The sequence below is a fragment of the Cheilinus undulatus genome, linkage group 17, assembly GCF_018320785.1.
Source record: "Cheilinus undulatus linkage group 17, ASM1832078v1, whole genome shotgun sequence".
Taxonomy (NCBI): Eukaryota; Metazoa; Chordata; class Actinopteri; order Labriformes; family Labridae; genus Cheilinus; species Cheilinus undulatus.
The window spans coordinates 26689143-26702946 of record NC_054881.1 but is presented as its reverse complement, the minus strand read 5'-3'; the positions used below and the strand labels follow the sequence as shown (position 1 = coordinate 26702946).

Genomic DNA, 13804 nt, shown 5'->3' with positions numbered 1-13804 from the left:
TGTAACAGACTGAAAATGTGACTGTTAAGAGTAAATAAATAAAAACCCTAAAAGGGGTAGTCATCATTTAATAAATATAGAAATTTCAGTGAACATTTTCTACATATTGAACTCTTCAATAAAATCTCTGTCACTCTCTCTTTTTCCTCTCTGTCTTCAGCTGGTGTTTTCCATGACAATCAGCTGTGGAGCTGCTGTTGACAGGGACAGTCACTGGTCATGCTGCTTTCTGTCTTGATCAGTGTCTCCCCTTCCACTATGCTGCTGTGCTCAGCTGTTGGGGCTCCTCATGCCCAGAATGCATGCCCACATCTCCTTTCTCTCTCCTCCTCTTATTTATACACCTGTGTTATAATGATAGCAGGCTTGAAAAAGGGCCTACACCTCCAGTCTGTGCACCAATCATCTCCGGCTTGAGTGGGCAGATGTGAGAAGTCAGTATATCTGACTGTATTTGTTTCATGCTCTGTGAATGGCAGCAAGTCACGGAGGGGAGTAAGGGAAAAAAGAGAAAATGAACAATCACCCGGCTGTGAAGGCTGTGCTTGTTGCTAAAAAGGGGTAATATCTGATTTTAAAGGATGAAGCTTGAGCTGCATTTCCACAAAATAGTCTGGTTCAATTTATTTCAGGACAATACACACTTATTTGCATTTCTACTGTCAAAAGTTGTGTTAGGTACCAAAATATCTGATCCATGCTCTTGTACTTTCTTGGCATCATTCTGTTCGGATATCCAGGTGTACCAATCCAACCCTAAAGGGTGGAGCATAGCACTCTGCAGTCCACTGAGTGGTTGAAAGGATCATCACTTCCCTTGTGACAGCAGTAACAATGCACAAACAAAAAAGAAGCCATGTTTAAAAATCCCATAGATCACAATACTAGAGTTTACTGTGGCAAACTGTACTAAACCCTGCTGGACCGCTTGGTGGAAACACACCATCGATTACACCAAATCTTATAATATCCACTCCATCAGGAGTGTGTACTTGCCTTAAAAGTTCAGCAAAAAAGTGTCTTGGAATATTTCACTTTGTATGAGATGAGTCTAGAATTTATTGAAGTGTATTTTTTGCACTAAATCACAGGAAAAAAAATCACTTACACATGATATTCTTATTTTGAGATGGACCTGTATTCAGCATTGGGACTGTTTCTGGACAGTGACCACACAGACACTGAAGAACCTGGGCAGTAAGAGTGGCCAAACATGAACTCAAACACAGAATAGGAAGGTTCACTGAATAATGTGCTGAAGCTAAAGTTGGATCAATATGCCAGAGGAGATTCTGTCAAAGGACAGAGTGCCAAAAGTTTGATCCAAATGCACAACTGCGACTCTGTGAGTGCCTAGGCAGGGGAAAGGTGTGGGTGGATAGGTGCATGATGGAGGGCAAGGAGAGCTGGATAATTGCTGTCCCTCTCTTACTGCGCCAGACAGAGTAGCCAACTTCATCGCCATCATAGCAGACTCCAGGACTGATCATTTTTTTCAAAACACCTTGTCCTGATTGTTTCCTTTCCTGCCAATTCCTCTGTTACTCACTAAAATCCAACCTGTCCTTTCCACTCCATCTGCTAATAACAGTGACCAGACAGTTCATTTCTACACAGCAGCTCCATCCATCCATTACCTTTACCACTTGCTTGATCCGAGGTTGTGGGACACTGGGACCAATCCCAGCTGTCATTGGGCAAGAAGCAGGGGTACGGTCTGGACTGATTGCCAGTCAATCCCAGGACTGACATGTAGAATTAATTTCATGCTTACATTCAAAACTAAAGATAATTCAGAGACTAATGATCATGTTTTTGGTCTGTGGGAGAAATCAGAGTACCCAGACAAAGAACCCACGCATGTATGGAGAGTACAAACTCCATACAGGATTGCCCTGATCGAACCAGGAACTTTACTAATGTGAGGCGACAGCACTGCCATGCAGACTCTATGCAGCAGCTGAGTGCTGTCAAATCTGACTGAGTGAGGATAATGTGACAAATACTCCCTCAAATGTTCAAATATTCCCTCTTCCTGTTGTCATCAGATACTTTTATTCCATCGTTACTGAGTTTGGGTTGATTGTGAGTTCAATGGAATCTGGTGAAGAACAATACACAATTATAAATGACTAATAATACACTTGGTTTGAGAGACATCAGTTCAAATATAGTCTTAATGTGCACTTTTCATGTTAAAAAGACAAAAGGATTTCTTACTTTTTGTCAGACCTGGTCTCATCCATTGGTCTCCACCTGGCCCTTAACTGAAAGTACAAGTACGTCAGATTAGCTCATCTTCTTTTAGCAACAAAATTAACATCACATCAATTTTTATTGCAAATGTAACTAGCCTAAAACTCTCAGCTGTCCCCAAAACTCTTTAAAACTTTCACAATCCTAAAAAACTACCTGAAGTTGTATTGTTTCAACAGCAGAATCTCAATCTGTGCAATAGTCATATTTCAACGCTTGAAATGTTAAAAACAGATTGACTGAAACGTTACAATGTTACAATGTCATTTAGCAGACGCTTTTCTCCAAAGCGACGTACATTTGAAAACGTCTAGGTATAAGTATTTTGTTGCTTGACACAATAGAGGAAGAAACCAAGTTGCACTTTTAAACAGCTAATTGGTATTAAAAAAAAAAAAAAAAAAAAAAGTCTGTTAAAGGCTATATTAAAGCAGCCCCATTCACCGGAACAAATAAAGAAATTATGGCTATGCAGAGACTGCAATTCAGCAGCCTGTTGTTTTGAATTTGATCAGGCCAGATTGGTGGAAACTTAATTAACAGGACAGCCCATAAAGCTAAACAATCTTGTTCAAATATGGCTTTTCAAATATATTACTAATAAACTGCTAAGAGTAAGTATCAAACTAATTCAGACAGTTCACCTCACAATATTTGACTAGCAAGAACTGTAAAATTGTCAATCCTGTCACAGGAGTAAGACTTGTGTACCCGTGAGCTGTGTCTAACTTTGTTTTAACTATATATTAACTGTCACTTAGTTTTTAGGCCTATAAAGGAAAAACAGGTTGAGAATACATAAGACCTGTAGGGTGGTAGCTACAGGTGCATCCCAATAAATTAGAATATCATCAAAAGGATTATTTATTTCTGTAATTCAATCCATAAAGTAAAACTCATACATTATATAGATTCACTACATGGAGAATGACATATTTCAAGTGTTTATTTCTTTTAATTTTGATGATTATGGCTTACAGATCATGAAAATCCAAATTTCACTATCTCAGAAAATTAGAACATTGTGAAAAAGGTCAATATTGGAGACTCATGGTGTCACATTCGAATCAACTAATTAACTCAAAACACCTGCAAAGGTTTCCTGAGCCTTTAGATGGTCTCTCAGTCTGGATCTGTAGCCTACACATGGGGAAGACTGCAGACTTGACATATGTCCAAATGATCTTCGACACCCTGCAAAAGGAATGACACAAAAGGTAATTGCTAAAGAAGCTGGTTGTTCACAGAGTGCTGTATCCAAGCACATTAATGGAAAGTTGAAAGGGAGGAAAAAATGTGGTAAGAAGGCGCACAGGCAACAGTGATAACCACAACCTTGTGAGGATTGTGAACCGAAGCCCATTCAAGATTTTGGGAGAGCTTCACAAGAAGTGGACTGCAGGTGGAGTCAGTGCTTCAAGAGCAACCACACACAGACGGATCCAGGACATGGGCTACAACTGTCTCATTCCTTGTGTCAAGCCATTCTTGAACCAGAGACAACATCAGAGGAGTCTTGCCTGGGTGAAGGACAAAAAGGACTGGACTGTTGCTCAGTGGTCCAAAGTCCTCTTTTCAAATGATTCATTTGGAAGTCAAGGTCCCAGAGTTTGGAAGAAGAGAGGAGAGGCACTGAAGTTGCTTGAGGTCCAGTGTAGTTCCCACAGTCAGTGATGGTTTGGGGAGTCATGTCATCTGCTGGTGTTGGTCCACTGTGTTTTATTTCAAGGTTTAGCAGCCATCTTTCAGAAGTTTTAGAGCACATCATGCTTCTCTCTGCTGACCAGCTTTATGGAGATGCTGATTTCATTTTCCAGCTGGACTTAGCACCTGCCCACACTGCTAAAAGTATCAATACTGGGTTTAAGGACCATGGTATGTTTGATTGGCCAGCAAACTCACCTGACCTAAATCCCATAGAGAATCTATGGGGTATTGAGAAAAGGAAGATGTGAGACACCAGACCCAACAACGCAGAAGAGCTAAGGCCATTATCAGAGCAGCCTGGGCTATCATAACATCTCAGCAGTGCCACTGACTGATCGCCTCCATGCCACGACGCAATGCTGCAGTAGTTCATGCAAAAGGCCCCAGCCGAGTATTGAGTGCTGTACATGTTCATTATTTTCAGGAGTCCAACATTTCTGTGTTAAAAATCCTTTTTTAATGGTTTTAAGTAATAATCAAATTTACTGAATTTTGGGGTTTGATAAGCTATAAGCCATACTCATCAAAATCAAAAGAAATAACAAACTTGAAATATATCAGTCTTCGTGTTATGAATCTATATAATATATGAGTTTCACTCTTTGAATTGAATTACTGGCATTCATCAACTTTTTTTTATGATATTCTAATTTATTGAGATGCACCTGTAAATGGCAGGCCTTCCAGACTATTGGCTCTTGTTGATGGACTAAGACTTATTTTTCAGTTCTTTTTATTTATAAATTTTTGAAAACTTCTGAGACGGAGTGGCTAAATGGGCTCTTATTGTCTTTTAAGGTAAAATAATATAACATCAGTCGAGGAGATGGAAGCAGGACAGAAGGAATTAAAAGCTACAAAGCAGGAATTACCAAAAGTAGGTTGCGTTGAGCATGTCCTCGTACTTACGTATTAAGCCACTGGAGTACAAGCACAATACCGAAGTGGTGTAATAATACCACGCGAAACACAACCCATTAGACAACCTATCCTTTCGCTAAAGTTTTAATGACATAGCCACCGAAGGATATGTCATTAAAGTGCCTGAATAAGTAACACTGCAGGTGTAAGAACCGCATTAGTTACATGAAGTCTTGAATTACGGATTGCACCTGAACGCTTCACTCACTGTGCAGCTGGATAGTTTAGGTTACCTCAGAGAAAACAGTGCCAACAGCGAGATAGCAGTAATTTGATACGCAGGTCGTTCCTGTAGTGCCACGCGAATTAGAATGATTTATAGGCGATGATAACTGGATTTACTCCGAATCAGGACATCGTTTTAATTAAGTTTACAGTCACTGTTGTTGAGCAGTGCGTCGTTAACATCTTGAGTGAATTCACCTTTCAACTTGGAGAAGAGAAGAACTTGGCTAACGTGTTCCACTTCTGCTCTGAATGTCTAATCTACCAGGAAATGCAGGTGTGTCGGTGCTCGGGGACAAGTCACTGGAGTTTTACCGGGACCCGGTGAGCTTCTGCCGGCAGAGAATCGAGAAACACCGCAGCAGAGTGTTTCAGTGCCGTCTTTTGAACAGACCGACCGCCTTCATCTGCTCAGTGCAGGGGATGAGGGAGCTCCTGTGCGGTAGGTTTTATGTACTCTGTATGTGCACGCGCCAACGTTTGTTAGCCTGTAATGCGCATGCTACAGGTGAGCACTACTGTGTTAATGTGAAGGGGAAAATGTGTTTTAACCGGAAAAAAATTACAAGGTCATAAAAAATTCCAGAGGTGAAATGTGAAAGAATAACATTGCGTTATGGTTATTGTTTTGAAACTTTTTCCTCAATGGTAGGCTACATAATATTTTTTGCACCACAGAGATGTACCGTTTAGGCTACAAGGAAATTGGTGTATTAAGATGCCTGTGAGCTCAACGTGACCCTTTCTCCTCAGCCTCAAGACAATGAGTCAGAATGGAACAAAAACAAAAATTCTTCCGTGTATGGGGTAAAACCATCCCGGGATTAGTCTGATCCGTCATGGGAGAGACTCGTGATGGTGCTACAAAGAGGAGGGAGCTACTTTGACGATTTTTCATTAGTAGTAAATTGTTTGTTAGACTGCACTTGAAAAAGCCAGAAGATGACGCATTTAAACGTGTGAAATATTAAACTAGGACATTTCATTTTTCCACTGTAGTGCATAGGTTGCTTATATTCAAGAAAGCAGCTGGGAATTTAGGAAGAAGTCTCTATGTCTACATGTGGTAACAACATACAGACTTGAAGATTGTTTGAGCTCAACTGAATTCAGCATAAAAAAAGCAAAATGTTTATTATTGTTGGAGTGTTTGAGCAGACTTTACAGAGGGATGTTGCTGATTGGGAAATTCAATAAACATGAGTTGTAGTACCATGACTAAGATATGTTATGAGCATGTTCTATTTCTTCCTTCAACTCATCCAAATATGCATGATTCATATATTTCACTGTACAGCTGAGAATGTGATAAAGTTCCATGTACTTTACCAGGCCTATTAAAATCCTTCCAGTCCATTTTAAGGGGAGTTAAGATCATTTTCATGTTCTTGTATATTGTTATAGATTGTGATTCTGTTACACTTTTTGCCTCAACCTAAATACCTCTTTTGTTCCTGCTTTGCTTTCTGGTTTATAGACTACAAATAGCATATATAGAATCAAACCACAACAACCTCAATACTGTGCATTTGTTTGCACACCAAATGTGCATTTTTTATGATAAAGTTTACTTTATGTGTTTCAGAGAAGACCAATGTGTTTCTGAAGGATCCAACGGACTTGATGACCAACATGTATGGTGACACTATTGTCACCACTAATGGTAAAAATGCCCACTTGTACATAAACACAACTCCACAAATGCAATTAAGCTTCTAAAACAGTGTGTGGATATCATACATATCTACATATGTTCGATGGTTAGCCCAAATTATTGGCCATTGATCTTGATAATGGTTTTCATGTTAAAGGAGTTTCATTTTTCTATGATGGACAACTTAGTATGATTTTAGACTCCTTTTTCTTAAATTTTGACTAAAACAGATTGGATAGATAACTAACTAGTGGATTCATCCAATACAAAAGTATTGGTTTGGTGCAGCAGTATTGACCTTGGTCTTTCCCAGAACTTGTGGGCTTCTGTATTGCATCATTTTGGAATTGCTTTTTATTTAAAGTGGAAGTACACTCACTTTAGTAATTGTTCTTAATATGAATGAAAGAAAATTATCCATGCACAGCATGTTATAAAGGTGGGGGAATACAAATACATTTGTATCATTGTAATAGTGACATTAACTTGAATCCACTAGCTTTGCTAAAGCCCCCTGTAATTTGAATTTGCCACTGAAGGGCATAGATACTTAGAGTATAAGGCAGTGGCTCAAGCACTTTCTCATTAAAACACACAAAACAGTCAAATGTTTATTTTTCACTGTGTTAATGAGAAACCAGTTTCCCAGATGAGGACACTGCCAATTAGGCACATCAAAGGTTTCTGGTCCTAGATGGGGACTCTAATTTAAATAACAAAGATCAAATAAATGTGACATTAAAGATTTAATCATTTGAAGTTTATTTACTTCAGAGTTAGAATGAGAGTAGATCTAAGGTGCCAATAAGTACACCAGTGTGCAATATTTCAAATTAGAGGGATAATAATAATAATAATAGCTTATGATAGTATTGATAGCTGCAACTTTTGCGGAGCAGATTACCAAAAAAATTTCGACATGATTAGACCCGCACTGGGTCACCTAAAGTAAAACAATGTAACTCAATATTTTGACAATCTTTAATTGAGTCACATGATTTGTCCATTTATTAAAAAAGGCATCAAATCAAGTGATCTCGTACCTATAGTTAAAAAAACATGAGGTGACCATTCTCGCTTTTTGTTTTAGAAGACTTAGAGCTTAATAAAATTTAAAAACAGCTTCTATGGTTTGTCCTGATCTAAACACTGCAGCATTAAGTTGCCTAGTGCAGTACCTGGTGGCTAACTTTACCATGGCATCAGACTTTCCATATTTAAAGTTTTAATCACTTAATAGCCTTAGAGGAGAGCTGTGATAGTATTACAAATATGACTGTGAAGACTCATGTAGTAAGCTCCTGAACAAAACTGCAATGTGGCACTTTCTTAAACAAAAAGTAACACATTTATTGACTACGAAAAAAAGCAAAGTAGCTATGGAGAGAAGCTCAGAACATGGTTCCTCTTTCCATCATTATCACAGCTCATTTCAGGCCTTTCTTGCATGCATCCTCACTGTCACTGATCTCTGTGGTTTGTAAAACTATCCAACTAAACCAGAAGAACGAATAAAGTTCATTTGATTCAGAAGAGGACAAATGGGCAGTGCTGCGTAAGGTGTAACGTGATACAACCATCAGTCTTTATTGCCGGATGAACACTAACCATTTTGAGACCAAATTCCTGTTGACAGTTAATTTTATGCTCAATGAAAGTGAAAATTCAGTAAAGTAATTAGTGCTGTGCTACTTTACCACCACTTTTATTTAAAAAAAACGTCAATAGGTGTGTTTTATAAAGTAAAAACACAGGAGACAGTTTCCAAAAAGCAGCCACTTATGAATTATAGTCAGATACAGTAAATATCCTTATTTAGTTTAAATTGTATATTTATTGACTCTGCAAGTGTGGGCTAATAACAACTTGTTTGTTTTAGGGGAGGAGGCATGTCTTCTCCGTCTGTCTCTCACCAGCCTGTTCACAGGAAGCTGTTTGGAATCATCAAAAGATTACATAAACAGGTAACAAAATAAATGTTGTTGGAATGGCCTTACACTGTTGACTCTTGTCATATGTAGCTGTTTTATGTACCTTTGAAACTGATTTCAATTGTATTGATGACCTGGAGGTTAACATGAGTTTCTTCTCATATTTACTTAAGCTATGCTTAAAGCCTCTTATTTTATTGATGCCCATTATGGTGCTGGGGACATTTAGGACACAAATTATAAGTTTCAAAAGTTTTTAAAGTTTGTTCATCTATCCATAATGAATAACAAACAGTCTAACTGAAATACAGCATATCTGTTGGGAATTCTGGTTATGACAGAGCATATCCAGTGTCTGTCCCTTTGGAGGATTCTTCTAGAAAAAAAGTACAGCCTGTCAAACTATTGAACTTCCATGTGAAAATCCATGTGATAAATATTCAGTGTACACTTTGATGATCTAAATGATGTAATATCAAATACAAACTAGGGTTGGGCAGTTAATTGAAAATTATATTAAATGGCAATATGGCCTGCTACAATTTACAAACTGCAAAAATTGCAATATTTCTTAAACTTGAAATGTGTCAAAACACTAGTTTAATGGGGTTTTTTTTCGTAGCAGATATTTTATGCACATTATGCAATGTTCAAGTTCTTTTTTAGAATAAAAATTCCTGCTTTACTTATGTACATGTTTTTCTTATTGAAAATGAGATGACATAAAAATGACCATCCCTTCCATATACCAATTGATATCAAATTTGCAATATGAGCCAAAAATATCACAATTAGATATTTGTTTTAATTTGTTTTGCCCCTGGTATATTCTATCTTATATTATGTAGGTTATAATAAAGAATGATTAATCCTTGTATTCATTGAAAGATATATAGGATGAGGAACCTAAAAATAATTGCATATTAAATCACAATCACAAAATTGGGGGAAAAAATGGCAATTTGATTATTTTCATGAATTGTTCAGCCCAAATACAGACTACTCTGTTTGAACATGTACTAATCACTTCAATCTTGTTGGAGACTAATGTGTCTGTTTTTGTTGGTCTCTGCAGTGTTTGTGAGCGCTGTCTGAAGGATCTCACTATCAGGTAACACTTCAGATAACCACATGGACTTAAAGAACAAAGTCTCTCTTTTGGCAAACTCTTTTTGTTCATGTTTTGTTAAAACAGGCTATGAAAATGGGGAAACATTACTACCATCTCCAATTAGAAATTATTATCATTAATTCATGCCTTTTGTTGTTGGCTTCAGTTTCCCCCTTTAGTTAAACCTTTTTTTTCACATTTTCATTTCCTTTTTACCCAATTATGTACATGCGGGTATATTTGTATTGTCTGTGATTGTTGATAGATGTCTTTTAAGTCACTTCATGTTTTTTAATGCAGACTCAATGTGTTCTTTATTTTTGTGTGAAGTGACCAGCCAGAGTGTGTGTACTCTGCCTTTAAGCATCTGGGAACAGAGTTGGTGTTGGGCCTTTTTCTGAATGTACGAGCAGAAGAGCAGCCTGAGCTTTACAAGGAAATCTCGCTACTCTGCACCCAACACTGGCATGGTAGGTACACACAAATTTGATGAAAAAAGTATGACCCCATCTCCTATTTTTCTTCCAACTGCTGAACTTCATTAGCATCCTCCTCTATTTCTTGGACTGTAAGTGAAATTTTCAAAATGTATCAAAAAGGGTTTGTGTGAATCAGTCTCAATATGGGTATGTATCTTTTTGAATCTTTATTTCTCCTGCAGACAAAAAGTGAGTCAGTGTTGTTTCAACAGCATTGCAAAGTCTCTCGCTTCCCTTGTTACTAAATTTCAAAGGTACTGTTTTTTTGTGTTTCTCCTTTTTTGTCTCGTATTTGCTGAACACCTCCTTTTCTGCAGGTCTGATCTCTGCTCCGGTGAATGTGAAGGTTCCTTTATGGTCGTCAGGTTTCTCTACTGCTCTAGATGCCAGAGACAAACTGATGGACATCATCAAAGACAAACTGGAAAATGACAAACATGGGTGAAGCTGCTTTTTCCACTGCACCTCTGTCTATTAAAGTCATATGCAAGAGCAGGGACATCATCTTAGACTTAAGGATCCATGTAAAAGCTGTCTCCTATGAGACACTACTTTGTGAGTGGTTCAGTTCACGGATACCATCATTAACCAGTCTTAATTGACACTTGCTTAAACATGCTTTGATTATTTAGATATAACCAGCTTTTTATTATATATAATTAAACAAAGACAATGGCACATATACACACAAATACAGTTCCTTGTACAGATTTGTACAGCCTTTCTTCATCCACTTTCCTCAGTTTCTTCTCAGAGACAAATCTGGTATGAGTACAGTAGAAACAGGAACACTTTAAATCTTAAAGCACACGTGGCACTGTGTAACCTTTTCTGTAGTGATGATTTCAGCTAACTTGCAAAGTGAAAGCATGGCATTAACACTCATTTCCACAATGAAAAAATAAGTAAATAAAATAGTGGTGGCTGGTTTGCATCTCATAATGAATATGGAAACTTTATAACTTTAGCCAAGCATCATATTTTGTATATTCAGCTCTTTTTTTTGTGCACAATTTGAAAATCACTAAACATACATTAAGCACACAGAAATATAAGTGATGATTAACCTTATAATCTTTATCAAACCATTTAAGCTATGATTTGTTTATATGATCTATTCTATGAATAGTAATAATTTGTTTAACATGGTATTTCAATCAAATATTTCCTTTCTCTTTTCTGCCTACTCTTATCTTTGTAGTTTTGTGGGCTCCCTTGCATCTTTGCCACTGCCTGACTCTAGCTGTGCCTCCCAGCATCTCCTACTGTTCATTTCAGCCTTGATTCCCAAAGCTCTGGCCTCGCTGCTCACCTCCTTCACACTTGCACTCAGTGGAAATGAACAGGTACATAAACTCAGACCAAACTGTGTGGTCCATGCTTATCTCACTGCATTCTCAGACTAATGAAGAACTTTGATAGGAGTTGGTATTTCAGTTTTAAAATGAAAGATATTACATATGTGAATTGGTTCTTTTTATTTATCAAAGGGGTGTCTCTTTAAAACAGTCACTAACCACCATGAGATTGCTGAGGAAGTTTTTTCTGCTTTAAATAAAGTTAGCTAAAATCATTGTTTGTGTTTAGTGTGGCACACGTCGGCAAGCTTTAGCAGACCCAGATTACCTGCACAGAGTTTTGCTGGAGGTTCAAAGACTTTGGCCTCCTTTCATTGGTGGACGCAGATTAGCTGATCAGGTAAGGCTTTATTTGGATACTTCATTTCACAGATTTTTTAATGTTAAATATTCTTCATCATCAGTGGGCATGTGAAAAAACAGCACTATGCTCTGCTAACCTCTGTGGTCACCATTTTGTTCTTCACTTTATTAGCACATGGTAGAGATGGCCAAATTTAGAAATAATTTGTGCAAATGTTGGACTAGCCAACAGTTAGCTTTATGCTTACTCTTTTAGAAGTGTTTTTTTAATAATCAGCTGTTTATTTTAAATCCTGTGGATTGAAATTAACAGCCGTGTCATAGTCCCACATTTTCTGTTTCTTTTGAGGATTTGTGATTGTCAAAATTGCATCTTTATCCATTATTTTCACTTGTCATCTGCAGAAGAGCATGAGTACTCTTGCATCTACTGGGCATGAATGTTGACCTCATTGCCACTAGATGGCGATATAATACTTCAACTGAAAGTGTTTCAACTTCTCTTCAGTGTATTTCAAAGACTTGTTATAGACAAGACACATGAATACCTGACAGAATATTACGTTAGAGTGCTCAGCTACTGTTGGTTAGTGTTAGAAACGTTTAAATTTAATAGTTTATTCAATGATTTATATATAATGTACTAAACAAAAATGCAGCTACACTACAATGCTGTCACAATGACTACTATTAGCTTTCTGTATCAGCTTTAACAGAGGTCTGTTTGTCTGTGAGCTGTATTTGTTTATTAGTGTCAAAATGGTTCAGAAAATGTCGTTACAGGAATTTCAGCATATAATGTTTACAAATATAATATTACCTCTGTGGCAGAGTTAAACACTCTAGTCCATGACCTGTATTGTTGTGTAAATCTGTATCCATTACAGCATCTTTATTCCTGTTAGCCGACTGTTTTTGTCGCAACATTGATTTTCATTCAATAAAATGATTCCTTTCTGCTCTGACATCAGCACTGCTAGCCAATAGAAACCCATCTTTTCCAGAGGCAAACTTCCTCAATTGGGCAGTAGCTTACAGTAGCCCAGCCTCCTCCCGCTCCAGCTGTCATTGATCATTGAGGCTTCATCAAACAGCCTTATGCAACCGCCCAATCAGAGGCATTGATCCATCCCCGGGATTGATTGGCTCCGCTTCCTCTCCGGAAGGATGTGAGAGGGGGTGGGGTTCCAGCCGGGGGAGTGGTGTGTGCTGGTGACACTGAAGCCAAGCGGAAAGTCATTTGTCACTTCTAGGAAGAACATCAGTACACTCTAATTCCTGACAGGTTCATGGGACACAGGTCCAAAGCGTGTGTGTGATTTAGACAGTTTTAAAGTAGGAAGAACTAAGAATGCAAGGATTAGATTCTTTTTTGTTAAACATTAAGCCATGAAGGATACCATGGCTGAAAACAAAGAAATAAAAGGTTTATTACAGTTTTTATGTGAATTGAAATTGACCAGATTATTTGTGTTGGAAACTATGCCAGTCAAATAACAAAGATGTTTGTCAGCTGCACATAAACATTGGAAAGGTTTCTGTTGCATGTGACATTGATATTATTCGCAGGAGTTGCGGTGTATTTACAAAAATGCAAGTATCCTGGACATTTGATGCAAATGTATCTGGGTTTTAGAGATCTGAATAAGTCCTCAGCCTAATTTAAATCAGTCAGTCTTTATTTGTAAACCACCAATGTCATCTGAAGACACAACAACAGGTCTAGATCATGCTCTTTGTTAAACTATTCACTACAGTATCACTAATAATGGCAAAAGTGTGTGTTGTATTTGTGGGAATTACTATATATGATAATACTGATCATAATGTACTGATCATTCTAATAGCAACATTGCCAG

The 13804-nt window shown here is 37.7% G+C and overlaps 1 protein-coding gene across 2 annotated transcripts in view; it reads left to right on the top strand.

Moving 5' to 3' along the window:
* Positions 1–3404: 3404 nt before the first annotated feature.
* LOC121524738 (putative cytochrome P450 120) overlaps positions 3405–13804 on the top strand; it is a 32909-nt gene continuing 22509 nt past the window's right edge. Inside the window, exons 1-9 of one of the 2 annotated variants that reach the window (XM_041810225.1) lie at positions 3405–3473; positions 5378–5551; positions 6695–6772; positions 8643–8727; positions 9770–9805; positions 10136–10275; positions 10602–10725; positions 11486–11630; positions 11872–11982. In XM_041810225.1, coding sequence (XP_041666159.1) covers positions 5533–5551; positions 6695–6772; positions 8643–8727; positions 9770–9805; positions 10136–10275; positions 10602–10725; positions 11486–11630; positions 11872–11982 — 738 coding nt within the window. In that variant the 5' untranslated portion in view covers positions 3405–3473; positions 5378–5532. Of the gene's footprint in view, positions 3474–5143; positions 5552–6694; positions 6773–8642; positions 8728–9769; positions 9806–10135; positions 10276–10601; positions 10726–11485; positions 11631–11871; positions 11983–13804 lie in introns of those variants that run through there. The other variant, XM_041810224.1, reaches the window with a different exon arrangement.